General features: G+C 59.4%; 1 protein-coding gene across 1 annotated transcript; it reads left to right on the forward strand.

Moving 5' to 3' along the window:
• Nucleotides 1–883: 883 nt before the first annotated feature.
• On the forward strand, nt 884–24,966 carry LOC131496460 (epoxide hydrolase 1-like). Its single transcript, XM_058702018.1, has 9 exons — nt 884–992; nt 10,776–10,963; nt 12,744–12,924; nt 18,944–19,171; nt 19,645–19,774; nt 20,185–20,390; nt 21,634–21,669; nt 24,037–24,232; nt 24,677–24,966. The coding sequence occupies exons 1-9, from the start codon at nt 899–901 to the stop codon at nt 24,876–24,878; spliced, it is 1,461 nt and encodes a 486-aa protein (XP_058558001.1). The 5' UTR covers nt 884–898; the 3' UTR covers nt 24,879–24,966.
• Nucleotides 24,967–25,611: the final 645 nt, after the last annotated feature.

A 25,611-nucleotide genomic window follows, 5' to 3' on the forward strand; every position in this document is an offset into this window, starting at 1 on the left:
CGTGTGCCGTCGGGTGTAGAGCCCTGGAAGAGGGAAGGGGGGTGTCCGATGAAAGGGATGCCTCGTCTGAGAGATGGTGGTTGAATGACCCCGAGGAGTTGGGAGTGGCCAGTTGCCATCGGGGATGACAGTGCACCGGGCTGAGGGAAGAGCAGGAGCAAAGGCCCTGTGGCAGGAGCAGTCCTGGCATGGATGAGCTTTAGGTCTGTTTGCTGCGTGCGGGCCTGGCTGCCAGCAGTGTCCTTTGGTGTGAATGACCTCTTGCGTAAACTGAACGAGCTTGAGAGCGAGAGGACTCAGAACTTCTGAACCTATGCTGCCTCTCCCCGACCCCCCAGTTCCAGGAACGGGAGGAGCTCCACGGCCAGTAACTGCTCAGCAGGGCGGCCGAGGTGAACCTCGACACCGTCTGCTCCAACCCGCGTGCTCCCCTGTGCCTTAGGCACCCTGGCCAGACCGGCTTCGGGGAGCGGGGTGCCTGCCGGAAGTGACCGAATGCCCTTGGGCAGGGGGGCCTTTCGAGAAGGAGCACTGGCCATTGCAGGAAGCAGAGCACCACCCCCAGGAACCTCCCGCTCACGTCCGGGCACCAGGTGGAGCTCGCAGGGAGCCCCCCCCCCCCCCCCCCGCCGTTGATCTGAGAGCCCAGCTTGCACAGGCTTGGTAATCGCTCACCCGACAGCTTTGACTTCCCTCCCGGGCTCCCGGCCCAGGCCCAGGCCCCACTTCTCCACCCTTGAGCGGATGACACAGAGCTGGGCTTAGGGGAGAAGCGAGGGCTGGGGGCGCCCGGCCGGCTCAGTCCGTAGAGCGTGTGAGTGTCGATCTCGGTCGGGGCTGTGAGTTCGAGCCCCAAGTTGGGTGTGGAGGTTACTTACAAATAAAATCTTAAAAATAAATGAACAAGGGAGATCTAAACGTGAGCGGGTTGCCACCGCCGAGGGAGGAGCCCAGAACATACCCACCCGGGGCTGGGTGTGCAGAAAGAGCAGGTGCGTGTTGGTTCGGGGGGACCCCCTGGATCTCATGCTCAAAACCCACCTCTGCAAGGGCCCTAGAGCCCATCACTAGTGATTGGAGGGAACGCAGCGATGTGGACAGAGAACTGGTGTGGAGAGAAGAGCGGGGTCATGCACTGGCCGGGCCGAGACGTCCCCTGCCCGGGCCTGGTCCAGGGATGCAGGAGGCCGGGCCAATCTATCTGCAAGGCTCCTCGTGGCTCCAGCGGGTGGTGACTGTGTGGTTAAGTCCAAACTGATCTTCAGGGAAGGAAATTTGTAGGCGGGGTGCGGTCGGTTCAGATGGGGCCAGGGTGGGCTTGAAGCCCGTGCCAGGCCCGCTGAGGGCAGCTTCAAGGACAGTGAGGGCTCCGGCCCCAGGGTGCGGGGCAAACCCTGGGACAGAGGGCAGGGACTTCAGATCGACACAGAAGTGTCACTGCCCAGCCCGGCGGGCCTCCTGGGGATAGCGGGGGACTGCCGGTGGGTGTTCTTGGCCTGGGCGTGGCCCTTTAGGAGCAGACGCTTTAGGAGCGTGCCATGGGGACGAGGTGGGGTGCAGCAGGGAGAAGGCCTCCCCCTGCACAGATCCCCCAGAGCACCCAGCCACCCGCTGCCCTGAGGAGGGAGAAGTGGTTGGTGCTCCAGGAAATCCTCCCTGGCGCCCGGGAGAGGACCTCGCAATCCCATCCCTGCTTACATAACGTAACACAGCTGAGCCAGCCAAGTTCAAACTGGTGTTTTTGCTTTTGCTGAGGTGTGTTTACCTTGCCAAGGGAGGTCCTAGTTCATCGTTTCTTGACTCCTGAAGGCCTGCCCGAGGCCCCTCCCCCCAGCGGGGCTCACAGACCTGAAGTGGCCCCCCCATCGTCTGTGTCCAGCGGCTGGGGACACGGTCCCGCTGCAGCTAAGCCTCCCCCTCTGAGGCCTCACTGGAGGTGCTTGCATTTCGGGAACAAAAGGGCTCTTCTGTCTGAGGAGCTCAGAGATGTTCCAGAAGATTCCATAGGAGGAACAGGAGGTCAGGTCAGGAACAGGGGTTTCTGCTGCCTTTGGGGAGGCCGGGTAAACTGTGTTCAGGGGTCTTCTTGGGGCTTCTGAGCCGGTGGGCTCAAGAGAACGGCTTTGCCCGAGCTTCGGTTTTGTGAGTCTCTTTAAAACAGAAGGAACCAGCCCTCACTTGTCGGGGTTAGTGGGTGTTCGAAGAGCCTTCCCTCCCAGGGCTTCTCCCTGCCTCCTCACAGAAGGCCGTGGTGCCCAGATGGACCGTCCCCACGAGGGGCCCACGGGTGGCCTTCAGCCGGCTGTGTCCTGCCCCCAGAGCCCGGGAGGGCGCAGGAAACCGGTGACCAGGAACAGGAGGCCCAGGTGGGCCTGTGCCTTCCCTGAGGGCCACCACCCCGGGCAGCGGGGACTTGGCTTTTCCCTAGGGGACGGGCGCCCTTGGCCTCACTGAGTGGTGATCCTCCCGTGTGTTCCCCTTCTTGTCGGGACTGGACAGACGGGGCCTTCTGGAAAGTAAGAGAAGTGCTTTGGTTCCGGGACCAGGATCAGTCCGGTCAGTGACCAGCACAGCTCGGGGAAGTCTGAGTCTCTTACCAGGTTTTTGGGGGGTCGGGGGGGGGGTCAAACAGATGTACTTTCCGGCTTTCCAGGTTTTTTTTTTTTTTTGCCTGTGGGAGGACCTGCTTGCTAGGCCGCATTGTCTCCGCAGGAGCTGACGGGCCCTGCCACCAGGTGCGGGAGGGTGACCTCGTCCCCCTCACCCGGCTCCGGTCCCCGCCCTCCCACAGAGGCAGGGCTGTTTTGTCCACCAGGACCTTCGATGGAGTTCCAGAAGTCGTTTTTGGCTTCTGCGACTTTTATTCCTTTTTGCTGCCCAGACTTCGCCGCAAGCAAACTAACCCCAGGCCCAGAACATTCCCAGACACCGGACCCCGGGCCCGAGGGGCCGCCCTACGGGAAGCACAGAGGCCCTTTCGCTGCCGTCCAGACGGGAAGGCGGCTTAGGTTCCTCAGCCAGGGCCCAGCCAGCGGCGCTCTCTGGTTACACAGCCCTGAGGAGGCATCCTGAGCCCGGAGCACATTGGTCAAGGGCTGGCTGAGCTGGGGGGCCAGGGCGGCAGAGTGAGGTCAGCGCTGGGAAGGAGATCCGGGGTGCTCGGCCGGGCGCCACCTGGCCCGCTACCTTTATCCTCGGGAATCGGAGTCTTTTCTCTGCTCAGAGATGCCAAGTGCCGAAACCCCACGGAGCACAGCGCTCTTTCCGCGAGGCGGCGAGCTGTGGTCCGCTCGGGCTCCTTCTCTTGTCACTTAAAACCGATGGAAAACTGAGCCAGGAGACAGAACAGGGTCTCAAGTGACTCCCTGGGCGCGAGCCCCCAAGCCCCTCCTCGCATTGTTCAGCTTCAGGCCTGCGTGGAAGGCTGCGTAGACGAGCCTGGGGAGGGCTCGACTCGGGCCGGCCGAGTCCCCCCAGAGGTGCCGGGGGCCTCTAGCCCAGCCGGGTGGCCTCCCTCCTCCCACCGAGGCCCCTGCAGCAGGTGCTGGGCGTCCCTCGCTTTCTGCCTTCCGCCACCCTGGGCTTTGGGGCTCATGTTCCCCGGGTCCCGCCTGCTCTTCCCTCTACAGAGACCACCAAGCTTCCTGTCGTGGTCCCAGCAGCACATGTCTTCAGGGAAGGTTCCCTCGGCCTCCGCCCCCTCTCACCCACCTGTCGCGTTCTCGGGATTTAAGTGCAAAAGTGAATGCCCAGGGCGCCCGGGGGGCTCAGTCGGTTGGGCGTCCGACTTCGGCTCAGGTCATGATCTCATGCGTCGTGGGTTCGAGCCCCGCGTCAGGCTCCGTGCTGACAGCTGGGAGCCCGGAGCCTGCTTCGGATGCTGTCTCTCCTTCTCCCTCTGCCTCTCCCCTGCTGGCACTCTCTCTCTCAAAACTAAATATTAAAAAAAAAAAAAAACCTTTTTTAGCGAGTGCCCGTGTGGGGGCACCACCCCTTGACCGAGGTAACTCCTTGAATCCCCAGCTCAGCAAGGCCTGGACAAGTGGGGCCACCAGCCTGAAGTCATGTGGCTGCCGAGTGGCAGGAGCACAATTGGAGGCCAGAGGTTGGTGCCTAAACACCGGCCGGCTGACCCCTGGCTCCCTGGACGCCCCTGTAACACCAGCAAAACGAGTCCTGTCTGTCTGTCTGTCTGTCCACTCAGGAGCAATTGGAGAGTCGGGTTGGGGGGCGAGGGGTCTGCCGGAGCGTCCCCTCCAAGGCAGCTGTATGTCCCTTCACTGCGGCCCAGAGCAGGGCCCCCCCCCACCAGGAAGCCTGCACCACCCCCACCCCACCCCCACCCTGTTTTTACTTCTCTATTATTCTGCTTTGTGGTTGCCTGCAAACTGCATTTTCCCTTCCCTAGGGGCTTGGCTCTGGGCTGTTCTTTCTCCCAGGGCTTGGCTCCCGGCCTGGAGGAGGTAAACAAGGCCCTTGTCGTGGGCAGGGGTGCAGGGCCCATCCCGCCTCACCCATCTTGAGTCCCCGTCCTCGTCTGGCCACTGGGGTTCCAGGGAAAAGGCTGTGGGGGCAGAGGGGGCGCGGTCCGGACGTCCTCTCCCCCTCCTCTCTCCCCTCTTCCCCCCATCCCTCCCCCTCCCCCCCCTCCCCAGGCTTTCCCGCTCTGTCTGGGCCAGCTGCCACCAGACCCAACAGCGAGCAGGGATGGCGTCGGGGAGCCCCTGGGAGCCGTGCGTTGGCGGCAGGAGGGCGGGAGGCTCCCTGCCCCGCCGCCTTGGCAGTCCCGCCCTGGCTCCGACGGGAAACCATCTGCTTTTCCCTTTCCGCTGGATGTTCCTTTGCCTTCCTCCAGAGAGGTGTGGGGAAGGCGGCGCGGGGCCCGAGGAGGCACACACACCCCTGCGCCCCACTTTCTGTCTGGCTCGCCTCCCCCGTTCTCGCCCTGCCCCGCAGTGTGCTGTCCAGACAGACCTCCCCCAGAAGGAGCCGAGGCCCTCGCTCTCATGTGAGTCTGAGTCACTGGCAGGAAACCCTCAGGAAGCAGGGCAGAGGGCAGAGGCCTCATGTGCACAGAGCTGGGCCCTCCCGGCCTCTTTTCTCGAAGAAGAGTCCCGGATGCCCGGCCCCCACCCCGGCCAGTACAGGTGCGCTCAGAACTGGGCTTAGCTGGTCTGAGGGTTCTCGCACCTGCCTGGGTGTGAGGCCGGGGGAGGGGCGGGGGTCTTTGAGGACAGGCTGGCAGGACTCCCCACTAGTGTTCAGCAAGGTCCAGAGTCTGAGCCTCATCTTCTGGATCCCAAATCCTGATATCTGCCGGCCACCGGACACCCTGGCTCTCCAGTCTTCCTTCAGGGGGAATTTGCCAGAACACCACCTCCCACCTACTCAGCCTTCTCCCTGCATCCCACGGCCCGTGTCTCAGAATAGTCTAAGAAGTAGATGATATATATAACTCCTCAAGGAGAATTCAGCCATCTTTCTGGGCACGAGCTCTGGAAATTTTCAACATTGTCAGTGAAAAATTTTTTATTTTGATTTATTTTTTGACGTTTATTTATTTTGAGAGAGAGCGCGGGCAGGTGCAGATGTGTGGCCAGGGGAGAGGCAGAGAGAGAGGGAGACAGAGAATCCCAAGCAGCCCCCACGCCGTCAGCACAGAGGACGCGGGGATCGAACTCACGAACCGCAAGATCGTGACCTGAGCTGAGATGAAGAGTTGAGACGCTCAAGCCACTGAGCCACCCAGGCGCCCCTCGAAGAATTTTTAAATTCATTCTTTCAGCAGAGATTTTCTGAGCATCCAATACGTGCCAGGTGCCGGGGACCAGCGGGGAGCCAGAGAAGACATGGCCTCTACCCTCGGGGAGCTTACTTCCGGGGTGCGGTGGGAGGGTGGGGGCGATATTGCCGCAGGACCTTGAACAGATGTGACCGTGACTCGAGCTAGGGGTGGGAGGCGCACAGAGCTGAACTAGGTCACGGGAGGCTGCCTGGAGGAGGGACGCTGCATTTGAAATCTGAAGGATGAGCAGGGGTTCAGGAGCTGAGGGGAGAGGGTGCTCCCCCACCGCAGGAGGGCGAGGAGGGGAGGGGTGGGCGGGTCAGAGAGCACAGGCCCTGAAGGGTTAACCAAGCATCTCGCTGTTGCAAGGACAGCAGGAAGCTGTCCCGGGGTTTACACCAGGGATGTGCAAGGTCAGGTTTGTATCTGCAGAAAGTCACTCTGGCCACAGGGCATGCTGGGGGCGGGACAGGGAGGCAGAGCACGTGTGAGGGGACAGGACAGGGCCTTTGCTCTGCTCCAGGGGAGGCGGCCGTGCAGGTGGATTGAGATCGACTTTGGAACTTGCCGATTGATTGGCTCCACGGGGGTGGAACGAAGGAGGGGGTTTCAAAGACGTCGCCTGGGCTCTTGGCTTGCCATTCGGGGGGTGGGTAGTGCCCGTGACAGCGAGGGAACCCCGAAGGAGACAAATTCAGGGGCCCAAGGTCACGGTGCGATCGCAGATGCGCGAGGAGGGGATGTTGAGATGCTCACGAGCAGGGGAGGCGGCAGGGGGCTGTTGGGGTCTTGGTGGGAAACACGCACCTGTCTGTCTGTGCAGGGGTGACGGCGGGAGCCACGTTCGCGGAAAGGGTGGCCCCATTCGGACACAGGTTCTCTGGCGCCCCAGCCAGCTTCGTTGTTGACCCACTGGTTTCCGGAGGCCTGTGGGTTTCCAGATCGTCCTTTTTACACCCCCCCCCCCACGGGTCCTTGGCCGCTAGAAAGTCACCCAGCAGGATCCCAGCCACAGCTGCTCAATTGTTCTTGTGTGGAGAGGGCGTCTGACGCACTGTGGAAGTGGGGCCGCAGGAAGGCCGTCGCCCTTCTGGTCTTTCCCCTTTAAAAAAAAAAAAAAAAAAAAAAAAAAAAAACAACCATAAAATAATCCCTCTGCCGAAGGGGCACAGATTCGTTCTGTGACTCAGCCACAGCGCATTTCATCCCCAACTGGTGGCCAGTCTTACCCTTCTACGGAGAGAACAGGGAGACACCAGCTGCGGAGGCCACATTGTATGTAAACAGAGGTCAGTGTTCCGCAGAGAGAGGCCCCCTCCCTGCCCCCAGGGCTGGGGCGGGGCGGGCAGGGGCCACTGGTGTTTTGCATTCTGACACCTGTCAGGAAGTTGATTCTCACTTAGAGAAGCAGCCTGAGGGGCGCCTGGGGGGCTCAATGGGTGGAGCCTGCAACTCTGGATCCCAGGGTCGTGAGGTCGAGCCCCACGTTGGTTACTTAAAAATAAAATCTGTAAGAACCGAAAGGACAATTTTGAAGGCTGAGCATTTGTTGTTGAGAGTTTGTCCACGGGGAACTGGATATATTATTTCCCCCGCTGACTTTTTTCAGTTAGTGAGGATGTTAAGGTTTATATAATAGAAAACTCAAAGCAGCAGTGGCTCAAACAATGTAGAAATGTGTTTCCCTGTCACCCAAAGGAAGTTTAGGAGTAAGTCGTCCCGCGGTTAGCAGGAACCCACTTTCCATCATTGTCCTGGTGCTGACCTCTTTCCTCAAGAAAACCTCATGGCCCCAAATGGCTACCAGAGTCCAGGCATCACACCTATGCCCCAGGAAGCATGAAGGGGGAAGGGCAAAAGGTACGTGCTTCCCAGCCGAGTCCAGGCTCTTTCCAGTCTTCCACACACGGGCAGGATCCATGCACCGTTGTGCACGTTGTGCACTGCACAATCTTAGAGGATGCCACGCACGTCATCCTCTAGATGTATGTAGATCTACGTACAAGTGCTTTCTGGCAGATGGCAATGAGGCATCCTATGACAAGAGCAGCAGATTAGGTTAATTTTCTGGCAGCGTTTTGAAGAATGGGGTCTTTTCCTGATTCACACGGAGGTACTGTCTGGGCCACGAGCGGGGAGGAGGGGGGGCTCCACCCCAAATACACTTACAGCTCTTTGTCAGCACCTAATCGCTCCTTCAAATCCTCAGCTCGATGCTAAGCTGCAGGGAGCACCAGGAAATGCAGTGTTTAGCTGAGCTTTGCCAACAACAACGATTCCCTCCATTCGATTCCATCGCGAGGAAGGAAGGGGCGAATTTAGCCGCCAGGCTCAGCCACCCCGTGTCTCAACCCGAGGGCGCGTTTGCGGAGCGGCCGGAGTTAGGGTGCCGAGTTTTGAGGAACTTGCCCAGGCCCCCTTTTTCTCACACAGCCATGCCGTGCTCCCCTCCCCAAGTGCCCGTCCTCGCCTCGCTCCGGAGTGTTGGCTTGTAATTTACAGGAGGGCCATCCGAATGGCAAACCCGATTTCTGAGTTAAAACTGCCGGCTTCATCATGCAAAAGGAACCGCGTACAAAGGAGGTGAGGTAGAGACCCGTCTCGGCCGGCGCAGGTAGAAATGGAAAGAGTGCGCCCCGGAGGTCCCAAGTGTCCACACCTGTGTGGAACCCGGATGTAGATCCTAGAGGCTCCTTGCTTACACGGCGCACTGTCTCTCGGCCTCGTAAATCCCTGTTTATCCTTAAAACCTCTGCTCCGCTCCCCGCTCATCCGTGCAGCCTTTGTGGCCGACTTAACCACTGCTGCGTTTGCACGCTTCTCCTCGTCTGTGTAGATGGCTGTCATCACTTGTTCATCTGTCTGCCTGTCCTACCAGAGCATGAGCTCCTGCGGCACAGGGCTGTGACCCACCTCTTGTGCCTGCAAAGGGCCGGGCTCACGGTCACAGCCACGCAGTGACCGCCGAACCCGCCTGTGGTCCCACGAGCCAGTTTGCGTTTCCCCTCCCGGGGCCCCGATCCGAATCTCTTACCTGAAAAGAACGAGTGACTTCTGGTGCCTTCCAGACCGCATTCAACTTACAAGAGTTGACTTCGGCTTTTAGGACCAAGCCTCAAATGAGGTGTACATACGGTTTTGAAGCTTGTATTTTTGCCCCGAGCCTAACAGAAACACCGCCTTCGGTGAAACTCCGAGGCCGACGTTCCATTTACCGGCGACGGGAAGCACCTGCCTGGCTTGACCTCCTGCGTTTAGAGCCGTTACCTTGCGGCAGTCAGGCTCCGAACCCTCAGATCTCGCCGAGTAAAGAGTCAGAACCCGGGCGGGGCGGGGGGCCGCAGTCAAGGGCCGGCGTGCAGGCTCGGGAGGCCCGTGACCACGGCCACCCCAGGCTCCCCACGGGGTGTCCCCGCGGCGGTGACCCCATGCACCCCTGAGTTGTGTCCCGCACCTGCCCGAGCCTGGCTCCTCGGGTGTCTCTGGCCCAGGCGACACACGGGCCTGTGCCCCCTGCACACTGTCATCGCGGTGAGTGCCGGGCCGGGCCCCGCCACCAGAGGAAACTCCACGCTGCCGTCTCGTGGCCCTGACAGTGGCCTTCCTTTAGGAACGGTCTGCGGGACGTGCCGTTTTGTGTCTGGCCCGTTCGGTGCGGACTGTTGGGGGCCCCCCTGTGTGGACGGATGGCGTCAGGGACGTTTCTAGGTGTGGGGCTCCCCACCTACAGCTGCTCGGTGTGGCGCACCCTCGGGCACCTTCGGGCTGGGTCTGCGCCTCGGGGCGAATCGCGGAGTCCTCGCGTTTGTGAATGTCAAGTTCTAGTAGATTCCGCCAGTGCTCCAGAGAGGTGGTGGGAAAGTCTGCTGCTAGATGTTGACTTCTCCTAGCTTCTCTCTAGGAGTGACCACCACTACGGTTCCGACGGTGCCCTCCACGTGCCCTCGCCTCCTTAAAGGGAAATGTCTCACTTGAGTCTCCTGGTGGCAGGGCTGAGGCCTCCCCAGCCTCCCCGCCTCCCCGCGTCAAGCTGGGGTGATGGCCTCACTGTCTGTCATACACAAAAAATCACCAGATCGAACACTCTAAGTGGGCGAATTATATGGCCCGTGAATTATGCCTCGATAGAGCTGTTTTAAAAAAAAAGCTGAGGGCTCCTGGGGGACTCAGTGGGTTAAGGGTCCGCTCAGGGCATGATCTCAGGGGCGTGGAGCCTCCTTTAAAAAAATACCACCGGGGGGCGCCTGGATGGCTCAGTCGGTTAGGCGTCCGACTTCAGCTCAGGTCATGATCTCGCAGTCCGTGAGTTCGAGCCCCGCGTCAGGCTCTGGGCTGATGGCTCGGAGCCTGGAGCCTGCTTCCGATTCTGTGTCTCCCTCTCTCTCTGCCCCTCCCCCGTTCATGCTCTGTCTCTCTCTGTCTCAAAAATAAATAAAAACATTAAAAAAATAAATAAAAATTAAAAAAATAAAAAAATACAGCTGAGCCGCGTGGCCGTGTTCGGGCCCCCAACACTCCCCGGGCCCAAACCGGGTGCGCCCGGCCCCTGATGGGCACCCTGGGGACAGGCCCCTCCCAGAGACAGCCAGGGGCGGAGCCTCAGAAGCCCAGCATTCCTGGGGGTGGGGGCGCGCGCGCACACGCACACACACACACACACACACACACACACACACACGAGGGTGGAGAGAAGCTTCCAGAAGCATGGAGCAGAAGGCCCCTTAGAAAAGCAAGAGGCCTCAGAAGTGCAGCCCCAGCATCCAGGGCCGCGAGAGGCCACCCTGTGTTGGTATTTTCCCAATTCGGTGGATGAATGCCACAGCTCTTGTCTTTTTCCTGCTGGTTTCTGTTTCTTCCATGTGCTCAGACTCTTCTTTCACAAGTTCCCGCAGTCGGGGGCTGGGTGGGAGGGAGGGTGGGGGTCAGGGTCTCGGCCGGGGGTGGGGGTGGGGGGGGTCTCCGCACTGACGGGCCCTCCTCGCTCCTGCAGGAATCATGTGGCTGGAGATTCTCCTCGCCTCAGTGCTGGCCTTTGTCGTCTACTGGTTTGTTTCCCGGGACAAGGAGGAAACGCTGCCACTAGAAGATGGGTGGTGGGGCCCCGGGGCGAGGCCCACGGCCCCAGAGGACGAGAGCATCCGCCCTTTCAAGGTGGAGACGTCAGACGAGGAGATCAAGGTGAGGCCCCTTCCCCAGGCGGGGCTGAGCCGAGGGGAGGGCGGGGACGCCTGGCTGTGTTCCCCGGGGAGGCTGGGAGTGGGGTGCCCTCCGCTGTTCTCACACCGGCCAAGGGCAGATCCTACAGAGACGTGCCCAGCCAGCCCCGTGCCCACCCCGTCCCCCTCTGCCCACCCGCCCCTCTGCTCCTCCCTCCCCTGCCCAGAGCCCAGCAGCACCAGGTGGGCAGGGGGTGCCAGCTGGCCCTGGGCGCGGGCATCACGGGTCACAGACAGCAGCTGCTCTCCCCTCCTCCGCGCCCTCCTGCCACCCTGGGGGTGCGTTTAGCCAGAGAAAGCGAGCAGGTTGTCATCAGGGCCTGGGCGGGGGTCCTGAGTGAGACGCAGGGCCGTGGTGACATCAGATGCTGGGGTCCAGAGAGGCCGCCGCAGGGCCAGCATTGGTGACGCACCTGCTCTGTGACAGCTGTTCGAGGCCCCATTCAGTCCCCGTAGGAGGCAGGACCGTCGTTCCCTCTGCACGTGCAGGAATTGAAGCTTTTTACCCAAGGTGACTGAGGGATGAGCAGGATTTGAACCCAGGTCCGTCAGCTCCAGAGCCCAGCCCCCACCCCGCACGCTGGAGTCAGCTGGGACGTGACCAGGGGGGTGTGCTGCCGTGGGAGCTGGGCCAGGAGGGTGACCCGGACGTCCCCTCCCGTTCTGAGCTCGTCGGAGCACGTGTGTGTGCAGGCACGGGCTGGGTGCTCAGAGAAGAGAGGGGCCCTCCCTCCAATAGCTCCTAGTCCCGTGGCTGAGAAAGGAAGGTGCACAGAGAAAACGTAGCTGAGAGATGAGCAGGGGGTACGTGCTTTCACAAGTGCCCAAGTCGTGAGATTTCCGAGGAGGAAAAGAGTACAGAGCAGAAACTGGGCTGCACCCAAGAGAAACCAGGCTGAGGATAACGCCTTTCGTGGGTTCCTAGACTTGGAGTCTAAAACGTCCAGAATCTGGGAGCCCGGGGTGCTATGGAGGACACCGAGAGGGCCCGGGCTGGTCCCCTGGCCTCGCCTGCTAGGTGCACACCTTCCTTCTCTCCCGGTCTGTCATTTTATCCCAGCCGAGTTACAGCGTATCGTTCAGTGCTGTGTACCCGCGTCCGCAAACCACAGCCCTGGGACAGATCTGTCTGCCCCCCCCGGGTTATACAGCCCCCGTGTTAAGAATAGCCTTTACATCTTTAAAATGGCTGAGGACATAACAAGAATAATGTCTCGTGACCCGTGAGAACCACCTGGCCTTCAGACGTCAGTGTCTGCGAATAAAGTTTTACGGGAACACAGCCGTGTGCATTGGTCCGCGCAGTGTCTGTGGCTGCGTCCACACTGCGAGGACAGAGTGGGCCAGCTGCAGCTGGAAAGGGCCTAGAACGTTCATAGTGCCTGGCCTCTTACAAAAAAGTGTGGCGGTCCCCACCAGAGGTCAGCCTAGGTCCGTTAAAGATGCATGTAGCGGTGATGCACTTAAAAACGAAGAGGAGATATACGGGTGACGTCGAGGGTGAAGGACACAGCTTTGGGAACAGCTGCGGTCATGGGAAACGAGGTGCCTTCTGGGGAAAGCGGACGACCCCGAGGGCACCTGTGGCGGACCCGGGGGACCTCACCCTCCCCGAGGGACTTGGCTTCGCCTCCCCTGTCACAGTATCTGGCCGCTGCGGGTCTGCTCGCCTTCTGGAAACAAACCTTCTGTGCTCTGCCCCACCCACCCCTCTCTCCCTGGGGTCCTGCATTTCGCTCCAGGACTTACACCGCAGGATCGACGGGACCCGTTTAACCCCACCTTTGGAGGACAGCCGCTTCCATTATGGCTTCAACTCCAACTACCTGAAGAAGATCCTCTCCTACTGGCGGAATGAATTTGACTGGAGGAAGCAGGTGGAGATGCTCAACAGGTACCCTCACTTCAAGACCAGGATCGAAGGTATGTTCCCCAGACGCCAGCGGGAGAGGGGTGTGTGTCTCAGGAGCGGCCTTGTAGCTTCCGGAGGGGACCCGGACCCAACTTAGGATCCAATTTCTGGTCCTTGGGGTGTATTTACAGGCTGACCTCACTGGGGCAAAAAGAATGCAGAGTCCCCACAAATCCAGTGGGCTTTAGAGCGAGGCAGGAAGACACGTCAGTAATTTGAAAGCCAGAGATACGCAGAATCTGGTCCGCCGCTCCGTGAGGGTTTGGAGTCCGTGACGCCGTGACTGCTCAAGGGCGCTCAGCCCGGCGGTCAAGGTCCTGAGAACGATTGCCCTCCCTGTCTGCGGCTCGAGACCTGGCGTCCTGCCGCTGTGGGACGCCGCTGTCCCTCGGCATCGCCTGGGAGGTCCCTTCCCGCCCAAAACTGTCTTGGCAAGGTGACCTCAAGATCATTTGGGTGAGGGAATAGTTTCCTGGGCAGAAAAGCATTTTCCCCAGTTCTGCTGAGAAGTAACTGACGCCCATCAGCGGGTAAGTGTGAGGCGTGGGGCATGATGGTTTGATTGACTTCTGCTCTAAAGTGATCGCCTGGGTTGGGGGGAGAGGGGGTGTGGGGGGGGTTCAGCTCACATCCAGCTTCTCCTGCAGAGACGATACAGGGAGAGAACAAACTCCTCTCCCCGTGTTGAGCTCTCAGGACTTACCCTGAACCTCCCTACATACCCACAGCAGTGCCAGGTCCCATCACCAGGCTGGACGGACGCCCCCAGGGCTCACCTTGACCTGGGGTGTGCACCTTCTGACCCCTCCCTCCAGCTCCCCCACCCCCAACCCTCCTCTCGTCTCTTTTTTCTACGATTTCGGCTTTCGTTTCGTTTTAGATCCCACACATAAATGAGATCACGCGGTATTTGTCTTTTTTCTGTCTCTGGCGTGTTTCACTTAGCGCAGTGCCTTCAAGGTCCACCCATGTTGTCATAAATGGTAAGGCTTCTTTGGAGCGCCTGGGTGGCTCGGTCGGTTGGGCGTCCGACTTCAGCTCAGGTCATGAGCTCACAGTCCGTGGGTTTGAGCCCCGCGTCGGGCTCTGTGCTGACAGCTTGGAGCCTGGAGCCTGTTTCGGATTCTGTGTCTCCCTCTTTCTCTGACCCTCCCCTGTTCATGCTCGTTCTCTGCCTCAAAAATAAATAAATGTTAAAAAAATTAAAAATAATAAAAATAAAAATAAATAAATGGTAAGGCTTCCTCATTTTTTTTAACTTTATTTATTTTATTTGCTTGAGAGGGAGAGAGAAAATCCCAAGCAGGCTCCATGCTGTCAGCACAGAGCCTGACTCAGGGCTCAAACTCATGAAACTCAAGGTCAGGACCTGAACCTGAAATCAAGAGTCAGACACTAACTCGCTGAGCCACCCAGGCGCCCCCAAGGCTTCTTCGTTTTTAAAGGCTGAATAGTATTCCATTTATATTTATAGAGAGAGACCACAACTTCGTTATCTGTTCATCTACTGATGGATACTTAGGTGGCTTCCTTGTCTCGACTACTGTAAATAACGCTGCAGTGAACGAGGGTGCATTATCATCATCATCATCATCATCATTATTTTTAGAGAGAGAGGGAACCTGCGAGTGAGGGAGAGGGGCAAAGGAGGAGAGAGAGAATCTCATGCAGACGCCATGCTCAGTGCAGAGCCCAACCCAGGGCTTGATCCCACGACCCTGGGATCGTGACCTGAGCCAAAATCGAGAGTCGAAATCTCAACTGACTGAGCGCCACCCAGGTGCCCCCGTTATCTTTTTATATATATTCCCAGAAACGGAATTAGTGGACCATATTTCACTTTTCAGTTTTTGAGGGATCTCCATACTGTTTTCTAGAATGGCTACACCAGTTTGCATTCCCACCAGCCAGCAGTGCACAAGGGTTCCCCTTTCTCCACATCCTCACCAACACTTGGTATCTCTTTTTGTCTTTAAAAAAAAAAAAGCTTATTTATTTATTTTGAGAGAGAACAGGGGTGCCCCTTTTTTGATCATGGCCATTCGACAGGTGTGAAGTGGTATCTCAATGTGGTTTTAATTTGCATTTCCCTGATGATGAGTGATGGTGAGCATCTTTCGATGTGTCTGTTGGTTGTTGTCTGTCTTCTTTGGAGAAATGTCTATTCAGGTCCTTTGCCCATTGTTTTAATTGAGTTATTTGTTTTTCTACTATTGAGTCGTTAGGAGTTCTTTATGTATATTGGATACTAATCCCTTATCAAATGCATGGTCTGCAGTTAGTTTCTCCCATTCCCCAGATGGCCTTTTCGCTTTGTTGATGGTTTTCTTTGCTGTGCAGAAGCCTTTTAGTTGGATGTAGCCTCCAAGAAACTGTCATCAAGACCCACGTCAGAGAGCTCTGTGTCTGTTTCCTTCTGGAAGTTTCATGGTTTCAGGTCTTACATTTAAGTCTTTGATCCATTTTCAAGTTCATCTTTGTGAGTGGTGTGAGGTAGGGGTCCAGTCTCATTATTTTCCATGTGACCATCCAGTTATCTCAGCGCCATTTACTGAAGAGACCGTCTCCTCTCCATCGAGTGTTCTTGGCTCCCTTGTCAAAGCTTAGTTGACTGCATATGCCCAGGTTTATTGTGATTCTGTTCCGTTCATCTGTTGGAAACACTTATTTTAACCCCAGAACGATTGATTAATTGATTGATTGATTTAGAATGCTTGTTTACTTATGTTGAGAGAAGGAGAGAGCAAGCAGGGGAGCGGCAGAAAGAGAGGAAGAGAGAATCCCAAGCAGGCTCCACACTCAGTGGGGATCCTGACATGGAGCTCTAACCCATGAACCGTGAGATCATGACCTGAGCCAAAATCAAGAGTCAGACACTCAGTTGACTGAGCCCCCCAGGGACTCCTTGGAACAATTTCAAATTTACAGAAAAATAGGACGGTACGGGAAGTTCCCCTGTACCCACTCCCAGTTTCCCCTTACTGTTAACCTTAGTCTGGTACATTTGTTACAAGGAATGAACCAATACTGATATGTTAATACCTCCACTAAAGTCCATACTTTATTCAGATTCCCTTAGTGTTAAAAACATCTTTACTTTTTAAAAAAATTTTATGTTAATTTATTTTGGGGTGGGGAGGGGCAGAGAGAGAGGGAGACACAGAATCCAAAGCAGGCTCCAGGCTCCGGGCTGTCAGCACAGAGCCCGGCACGGGGCTTGAACTCATGGACCGCGAGATCATAACCTGAGCCGAAGTCGGATACTCAACCGACTGAGCCACCCAGGTGCCTCAAAAACATCTTTATTTTTTAAATTCTATGGTTGTGGGGCACCTGGGTGGCTCAGTCGGTTGGGCGTCCAGCTTCGGCTCAGGTCATGATCTCACGGTCTGTGGGTTCGAGCCCCGCATCGGGCTCTGTGCTGACACCTCAGAGCCTGGAGCCTGCTTCGGATTCTGCGTCTCCCTCTCTCTCTGCCCCTCCCCGCTCATGCTCTGTCCCTTTGTCTCTCAAAAATAAACATTAAAAAATAATAATAATAGGGGCGCCTGGGTGGCTCAGTCGGTTAAGCGTCCGACTTCAGCTCAGGTCACGATCTCACGGTCTGTGAGTTTGAGCCCCACGTCGGGCTCTGGGCTGATGGCTCAGAGCCTGGATCCTGCTTCCGGTTCTGTGTCTCCCTCTCTCCCTGCCCCTCCCCCGTTCATGCTCTGTCTCTGTCTTAAAAATAAATAAACATTAAAAAAAATTTTTTTAATAATAATAATAAAATAAAGACTGAACAACACAGTGTCCACAGACAATGGGATATGGCTCAGATTTCCTCAGTCTTCACCTAATGTTGTATTTCTTTCCCGGGACCCCATCCTGGACACCCCATTACGCTTTGTTTCCATGTCTCCCTAGGCTCCTCTGGACTGTGACAGTGCAGACTTTTTACAAAAGGCTCACAGATCCTAACTTGCCTTGAGCAAAAATAGAAGCCTATGTACATTCTATTTTGGAACGTGGTTTTCCACTTGACAACACATCCCGGGGTCCTTCCGCGTTGCTGAATGCACTCCTATTCGGGGGCGCCTGGGTGGCTCAGTCGGTTAAGCGGCCCACTTCGGCTCAGGTCACGATCTCGCGGTCCGTGAGTTCGAGCCCCACGTCGGGCTCTGTGCTGACAGCTCAGAGCCTGGAGCCTGTTTCGGATTCTGTGTTTCCCTCTCTCTGACCCTCCCCCGTTCATGCTCTGTCTCTCTCTGTCTCAAAAATAAATAAACGTTTAAAAAAAATTTTTTTTTTAAAAATAAAAAAAATGAATGCACTCCTATTCATAGGAGACCTTACCTCCTTTGGAACATACTGCACGGCGTGCGGTTATTTCGAATTCAGATTGTCACCTTTTCATCTGAGTGTAAAGTTAGGGAACACCCACTCATTCGCGCCCGTGCTGGCGTGCGCACGGCGGTCCTTGGAAGCTGTCCCCCGGGAGGGGACTGGTGGCTGGGGGAAGGGCCGAGGCCAAGGCTGACTGTTCACTGTTCCCTTGTATCCTTTTTGAATTTTAAATATTTGAATTTTATTTTCTTGCTTTTTATGTTTATTTTAGTTTTGAGAGAGACAGAGCACGAGCAGGGGAGGGACAAAGAGAGAGGGAGACCCAGAATCCAAAGCAGGCTCCAGGCTCCGATCTGTCAGCACAGAGCCGGACGTGGGGCTCGAGCCCACAGACGGCAAGATCATGACCTGAGCCGAAGTCGGACGCTTAACTGACTGAGCCGCCCCAGCGCCCCTAAATGTTTGAATTTTAAAAGCGAAGGGGTGCCTGGGCGGCTCAGTGGGTTGAGTGTTCAACTCTAGGTCACGATCTCACGGTTTGTGGGTTCGAGCCCCGAGTCGGGCTCTGTGCTGACGACGCAGAGCCTGCTTGGGATTCTCTCTCTCCCTCTCCCTGTCTCTCCCCTGCTCACACGTGCTATCTCTCAAAAATAAATAAATGAACTTGAAAAAAAAATGAAGACAGATGTTAAAAATCAAAGAGGAAGCCCTCCTTGTTTCCCGGCAGGTCTGTGGAGCCCCAGGCACCCCAGACCCAGGCTGCGGGCTCAGAACCCAGGAGCAGAGCTGGGCCCGGGCCTGACGGGTGGCGAGGGGCCTGGAGGGGGGTGTCCTGGCCCAGCGCCCGCCGGGACAGAGGCTGGAGGCGAAGGGACAAGGGCCCTGAACCTCGGCCTCCCTGTGATCAGCAATGCCGTTGTCTCTGAAGGCCCTGCCTCACCCCCCGAGGGAGGCCCAGGCCTCCTTGCAGAACAGGGAAGCCGGCACAGAGGCTGGAGCCCGGGGATAGGGGCAGAGAGGACCCCAGAAAGTTCGGGGCGTGAGGGTCAAGGACGGCAGGCGATGGAGAGGAGGGAGGCCCTCTGGGATCACCCGGGCCGGGGAGCCAGGGGAAGACTCTCGAAGGCTCGCTGGGCCCGGGCCAGGCCACCAGCGCGGGGACGAGGCCCACGGCACCTGGGTGCAGCCACAGCAGGCCGCTGTCCGGACGACTCAGTGTTTCGTGCTGTGACGTCCTGGGGAACCCCGAGGCGGTCCTGGGGTCAGGCGGTTTCCGGGAAGGGAACAGCCCTTTAATAGCTCTCGCCTCTGGGTTTTTAAACATCCAGGCACCCCTTAACTTTTTTTTTTAAGTTCATTTATTCATTTTGAGAAAGAAAGAGTGTGAGCAGGAGAGGGGCAGGGAGAGGGAGACGCATAGAGATGACTTACAAAAATAAAATCTTGGGGCGCCTGGGTGGCTCAGTCGGTCGAGCGTCCGACTTCGGCTCAGGTCACGATCTCGCGGTCCGTGAGCTCGAGCCCCGCGTCGGGCTCTGTGCTGACGGCTCGGAGCCTGGAACCGGGTTCGGATTCTGTGTCTCCCTCCCTCCCTGCCCCTCCCAGGCTCGCACGCTGTCTCTGCCTCTCAAAAACAAATAAACATTAAAAAAATAAAGACAATATCTCCGATGCCTGCCGGCCTGACTGTGCTCGTCTCCCCAGGGCTGGACATCCACTTCGTCCATGTGAGGCCGCCCCAGCTGCCGCCCGGCCGCACCCCCAAGCCCCTGCTGATGGTACACGGCTGGCCCGGCTCCTTCTACGAGTTTTATAAGATCATCCCCCTCCTGACTGACCCTGCGAACCACGGCCTGAGCGAGGAGCACGTGTTCGAAGTCATCTGCCCTTCCATTCCTGGCTACGCCTTCTCGGAGGCAGCCTCCAAAAAGGGTATGGGGGCTGCGGGGGGCGGTGTGGACCGGGCCTGCCCGCCAGGCGGGGAGCCAGCACACCCTCTCGGGCTCTGAGGCGGGCGAGGGGCGGTGGTGACCGACGCTGGCCCCGGGGCCCCGACTCCCGTGCCCTCGGGAGCTCCCCGCATCTGGGCCCCGGGCTGTCCCGGGCCAGCGAGGCTGACCGAGCCCCACAGGAGCACACTGGTGGCTGGCCTGAGCCCGTCGCGCCCTCGCTGCTTGGCTGTCCCCTCGCTGTCCCTCCCTGCCACGCGGACACCAGGCTCGCTCCCTGCGGGGCACTGGCCGCGGCCTCGCCACCACCGTTGGGCCCCGGGACGCCTCCTCCCCTCCTGTGAGCTGCTGTCACCCTAGCGGGGGGGGCGAGAGGGGTGTGAGGAATTTCACAGGAGCCCAAGAGGACCCCACAAGTGACTTCCTGTGACTCTGTTCTCCTTCCCTCCCAACCAGGCTTGAATTCAGTGGCCACCGCCAGGATCTTTTACAAACTGATGCTGCAGCTGGGCTTCCGGGAGTTCTACATTCAGGGCGGGGACTGGGGGGCCCTGATCTGCACCCACATGGCCCAGATGGTGCCCAGGTGAGTGTGCGTGTGCACAGCCCCCGCGAGGTCACTGTGTGCGCGGGGGCGGCAGGATCTGCCTGCGGGGGTCCACCGGGCGGGGTGTCTGTGGGCCCAGGGGGAGAGGACGGAGGGGCCCCTGTCACCCAGCCGCGCCCAGAGCTCTTTGGTGTGGATCCTCTCCGTTCGGTATCACACGGGGTTGGTGACGCTGGGCCAGGTGCCCAGACAGAGAGGGACAGATAGAGGAGGGGAACGTCAGAGTGGACCCTTCTGGTGGCCTGAGCCTTGGGAGAAGCCAGAACTTTCTGGAAACTCTGTATTTCCCCCTCCCCAACGCCTCCCTCCTCCTGCCGGCCTCCCCCCACCCTTGCCCTGGCCCTGGCCCTGACGCCAGCCTCACCGGGGCCCGCTCTCCGCCCTCACAGCCATGTGAAAGGCCTGCACTTGAACATGGTTTTCATTTTAAATGGCCGCATCCTGACCCTCTTCCTGGTTCGGCATTGCCCGAGGCTCTTCGGTTTCACCCAGAGGGATATGGAGCTGATGTTGCCCTTCAAGGAGAAGATTTTCTACAGACCGCTGCGGGAGAGCGGCTACATGCACATCCAGAGCACCAAGCCCGACACCGTGGGTGAGCCGGCGCTCGGGACACGGCGGCCAGGGCGGGGGTCACTCCCCTTCCATCCAGCCGGGCGCTGTGGGGGGGGGGTGGGGGGGGGGAGCTCACCCGCCCCAGAAGCCGCGCTCCAGGGATGCACACCTCCTGGGAGGGACCTGAGCTCTTTCTTAGGCTGCGTGTCTCCGCTGAGGTCATTTGAGGTCAATTGTCCCAGACGACAGCTTGAGCTGAATGCCGTGTGCACTGGCTTTGACCCCTGACCCCTGGACTCTATGAGCCTGCACGGAGCAGGAAGCCCGGGGGCCCGGCAGCCCCAGGACCGTGGGGGGTGGAGGGGGTCGTGTCCATTTGTAACAGATCCCCTATTTTGGACGTTCAGGCTGCTTCTTACTTTTTACTGATCAGAGCGTATAAACCAAAAGCCCCACCTTTTCTTTTTAAATGTTTATTTATCGTGAGAAAGAGTGAGCAGGGGAAGGGCAGAGAGAGGGGGAGACAGATTCCTAAGCAGGCTCTGCACCATCACACAGCCTGATGTGGGGCTTGAACCCGCAAACCACGAGATCATGACCTGAGAAGTCAAGTCGGACGCTTTAACCGACTGAGCCACCCAGGCGCCCCAACCCCACCTTTTTTTTTTTTTTTTTAGTTTATTCATTTATTTTAATGTTTATTTTTGAGAGGGGAGGGGCAGAGAGCGAAAGAGGGAGAGAGAGCGAATCCCGAGCCGGCTCCGCGGTGTTCGCACAGAGCCTGAGGCGGGGCTCAAACTCACAAACCCTGAGATCATGACCCGGGCTAAGATCAAGAGTCTGACGCTTGACCAGCTGAGCCACCCAGGCGCCCCCGGGTCTATTTACGTATGCAGGTAATCTCTACACCCAAAAGGGGCTCCAGCTCACGACCCCGAAATCCAGAGTCGCACGTTCCACCAAATGAGCCGACCGGGTGCCTCTGAGACCCCACCTTTTAAAAAACAGCATTCATACAGATCTCGCTTGTGGACCTCCCCGAACACAGGACGCTGCCCGCGTAGTGGGTGGGCCCCCAAGAAGCCGTGAGGGTGTCCCCCTTTTACTCAGATCAGGATTCCAAGGCCAAGGGTTAAGTAGACGGGGTGCAGAGCACCCCAAGAGTTAGGGCAGAGCCGTGCTCCGACCTGGGCGCCGCCCTGTGGGGCCCGCAGCAACCCGTGTCCTGACGGCCAGCTCGCGGGTCCCAGGCCTCTGTCACTCCCCGCCTCTCCCCTCGCCAGGCTGCGCTCTGAACGACTCACACAATCGACAAATCTGTAGTGGACGGATGAGCTCTGAGAGACCGTCCAGAGAAAGGAGGCCTTGCCTTGTCTGAGGGGCGGGGCGGAAATGACTGGGAGAATCTACTGGACTTGGGCTTTGAGGGATGAGGAGGAGTTTGCCGGCGGACAGGGTGGAAGAAGGGAATTTAGGCGAAGAGAAAACACCAGGTGCTCCTGGAAAGGCTGGCTCGGCAGAGGCCAGGGCAGAGGGCAGGGACGCAGGGGCCGGGCCATGAACCCGTGCACAGCCCTCACCTTGGGATCTGTTCCCCATCCCACATTGGAGAGGACCCCGGGGGGATGGGCTTCCACCAGGAGCTCCTAGGCAGGGCTGGCCCTGTTCCTTGCCCAACAGTACCTGCAGCCAGGTGAGGATCCCCACCAGACCGCCCCCCCCCCGGGCTGACCACCCACTGTAGCTGCTGCCTGGCCCCCGGGGGCACCAGAGCCTGGAGCAGGGGGCAGGCGCCATCAGCTCTGTGTTCTAGAAAGATCACTGCGGTAGGCCAGAGACGGGTGTGGTGGTAGTTTCCAAGCCGGGACCGGAGCCGAGGGAATACGGGAGCCCTTAGCCACCTCGCTGAAAGCCCAGTTCACAGGGTTTGAGAGCCGATTCTAACCATTCTGTTCCCATCAACTGCTCTCCATTTGGAGGTTCCCTTGTCTCTGTTCCCGCTCCGGGCCGCTGTTGCTGGAGACTAAGAATGTGGAAACGAAGATTCCTGATGAACGTGTTCATCATTCTGGAGAAGCCTCTTTTCTCCCAAATCCTTCGTATTTTCATATTAATGTTAATGCTCTCCCTTCCCCCGTCACTATCTCAAGCTGCACCGGTGGGGAGCAGGGCAGGGGTGAATCGTGGTGCCGAGGACAAAAGCATATTTGGCCGACGGCCTCCCAAGAGCCGACACAAACAAGTAAATTCGGCAAATTGGCTTCGGTTCGTCAAAGTCACTGCCCTGGAGGCGGAGAGCTGGGCAGGCGCAGTGACGCTGCGGGGCCTCCCCCCGCGAGGGGGGCAAGCAGGGCGTCGTGGGGTCGGTGTGAGGGAGGTGGCAGGGGGGGCGGAGGAGGGGTGCCTCGAAGTATGCATGTGCGCATGCACTTGCATCCGTGAGCGTGTGTCCGAGAGGGGCTGGGCACAGAGCACACTTCTGTCCCGGACGTGCTGGGTGCCAGGTGCCCACTGGGGAACGGGACTGACATCTGAGCCTGGGGAGGGGTCCAATGGGAGGAAATGACCCTCTCTGTGCTCGGGGAAATTAGCAGTTGGCATCAGTGCAGGTGGGGCAGCATCGGGGGGTGCTGGGGGGACCCCTGGCTTACTGGCTGCTTACTGGGAGGGGGACGGAGGGAGGTCTGGGAAGACAGAACATAGTGAGAAGGGCGAGTGTGGATGGAGAGTTGCAGCGTCGGTGGGGGGGGGGTTGCCGAGGCATGGGGGATGGGTGGGGCGGGGGAGGGGAGGCAGAAGGCAGGCCCGGGTGGCATCGGACGGCAGACCGTGGGCAGGGGAGGGAGACTTGGAGGCGGATGGAGGGATCGGGCCCCCCGACAAGGAAGCTTAGATCTCCTAAGCCCCCAGGACTGGAATGGAGCAGGGAAGGCCCGAGGGGAGCTCTGTGCAGACTTGGGTTCCCTCAGGGAGGCTGGCGGGGTGGGGGCTGTGGGTGGCACGTGGCCATCGGGACGCACCGAGGGTTGGGACCCGTCCCCAGAGCTGGAGTCCCCTGGGGTCTGCGCACCAGCAGGTGGGTCTGGGTGGCCGAGGGCACTGGCAGGGCGTTGTGGGAATGAGAGGGGACAGGGTGGGAAGCTGGCGGGTCTGTGCGCAGTGGATGTGGGGTTTCTAGGGTCAAGAGGACCAAATGGCTCTTTCCTCCCCAAGGGTGGAGCCCCGCAGCCTGGGTGGGGTCCCCCTGCTCAGCAGTCCCAGCCTGAGTGTGTGTGTGTTGGGGGGGGTCTGCACAGGGCCCCATGACTCCTAGGGTGACTCACTTGGCGGGAAGCTTGTGGGTAATGCCAGGCGCGTCCAGGGGCTCCAAACGCTGCCTGGAAACCCCGTCCTGCCCAGGCCCCGGCAGGGGCGAGCCCACCTGGGGATGGTCCTCGAGGGCCAGAGGTGGGCAGCCACCTCCAGGCACCCGGTGGTGACCAGCCCAAAGCCTCTGGGTTCGGTTGTCCTCACCTGCTGTTTCCTGCCCAGGTGGGACCGCTCTGGGGGTGGTCGGGGGTGCGGGCGGCCGTGAGGGCCAGCGGAACCTGCCTCATGCACGGTCCGCATGCCGCGTCACCTGCCATCATGGTGGCTGGTGACCCTGGGCGGAGCCTGCCTGTGCCCCGGTCGCAGTGATGTCTGAGGGGGGGGAAAGCAGGCAGGCCTGGAGGCTGCCCTCTGGTGCACCCGGGGCTCAGCGGCCGTCTGGTTCTGCTTCCGCAGAAAGTTCTCCCTGGACGACCTGCTGACCAACGTCATGCTCTACTGGACAACTGGCGCCATCACCTCCTCCCAGCGCTTCTACAAGGAGAACAGGGGGCAGCTCTTCAAGCAGGATCGGTAAGCCTGGCCCAGCCCAGAGGCCTCCAGGGCAGGGAGCCGCAAGACAAGCCGGCCTTGAACCCGAGGGCAGACGCCCAGCCTGAGAACGAATTTGTGGGCAGGCCGGAGGTGCTGGGAGAAATCTTGTGCGTCTAGAGTTAGCTCAGGAAGGGAACGCGGGGCCGGCCCGCTGTGCCACCCCTGCTTCCGGGGCCCCTTGGACCTTCACACGGAGACCCTCAGGTGGCAGCAGAGGGACAGGGGACACCTGTCCCACCTGGCCCTGTTCCCCAACCTGGCCAGCCCTTCCAGAAAGGCCCTGGGTGGGTTGGAGTTGAGGGCGCGGTCACAACCCTGGCTCTGACCTCCTGTCCCCTCCGCCCCGTCCCTGAGCCCCCGCTGTGGGGACAGCAGGGGACCAGGATGCGACGTTGCCTCTCAGGGGATCTCTGTCCCTTCCAGGGTCAAGGTGTCGGTGCCCACCGGCCTGGCCGCCTTCCCGTGTGAGCTGATGCACGTACCGGAGAGGTGGGTGAAGGGCAAGTACCCGAGGCTCGTGTCCTACTCCTACATGCCCCGCGGGGGCCACTTTGCCGCCCTCGAGGAGCCGGAGCTGCTGGCCCAGGACATCCGCAAGTTCGTGGGGCTGGTTGAGCTGCCCTGATGCCACGGGGGTGGCCCCCGGGGCCGAGTCTCCCTCCCCATCAGCCACCCCCTCCCAGTGCGGCCCCCCCATCCCCCTCCCTCTCCCTCCCCCCCCACCCCCCCGGCTTCTCTTGGCGAAGGTGTATCCCCACCCCCGCCCCCTCCCCTGCCCGTCCTGGGCCCCAAGCGCGCTGCACGCACCCTCCCACACGCAGGTGGATGCCGATAAATGATTTTAGTCCTCAGAGCGGCTGGAACCAGGTGACCTCTGCTTGTCCCGGCCCCACATAGGGTCCCCTCCCAGGAGAGCTGGCAGGCATACGGTCTGGGCTGGGGAAGGAGGCCCCACTCGACCCCCCCCCCACCGGGTGTCCTGGGCACCTAGAACACCCAGCAGGACCTGAGGCTGGGCGGTGCAGGGGTGGGGTCTCAGGAGGCCTGGGCCACGCCCTGCCCCTGCAGGATGGAGCCCCACCCCTACCCCCTTCCCTGAAGGATGGAGCCCACCCCCCCCAGCCCCACCCCACCCCTGCCGGATGGAGCCCCAGCCCCAGCCTCGCCCCTGCAGGATGGAGCCACCCCCCGCCCCCACCCACCTACCCCGTGCACAAGGGCCCCCCTGGGCCTCTGGCGCCCCCTGATAGCAGTGGGAGGCTGCTTCTCTGGCAGGTGCCCAGAACGGAGTCCCTGTCCCATGGGGAGAAAAATTTAGGCAAGGGGCCACCTGTCCTCACAGTTTAAGGATGGTGCCT

This window comes from Neofelis nebulosa, chromosome 15 (assembly GCF_028018385.1).
Source record: "Neofelis nebulosa isolate mNeoNeb1 chromosome 15, mNeoNeb1.pri, whole genome shotgun sequence".
Classification (NCBI taxonomy): Eukaryota; Metazoa; Chordata; class Mammalia; order Carnivora; family Felidae; genus Neofelis; species Neofelis nebulosa.

Coding starts and splice junctions, on each gene's coding strand:
- LOC131496460 (XM_058702018.1), top strand. CDS start 899: ATGAACAAGGGAGATCTAAACGTGAGCGGGTTGCCACCGCCGAGGGAG. Junction 12,925..18,943: donor CTTCAAGACCAGGATCGAAG/GTATGTTCCCCA, acceptor TCGTCTCCCCAG/GGCTGGACATCCACTTCGTC. Junction 24,233..24,676: donor CAGCTCTTCAAGCAGGATCG/GTAAGCCTGGCC, acceptor TGTCCCTTCCAG/GGTCAAGGTGTCGGTGCCCA.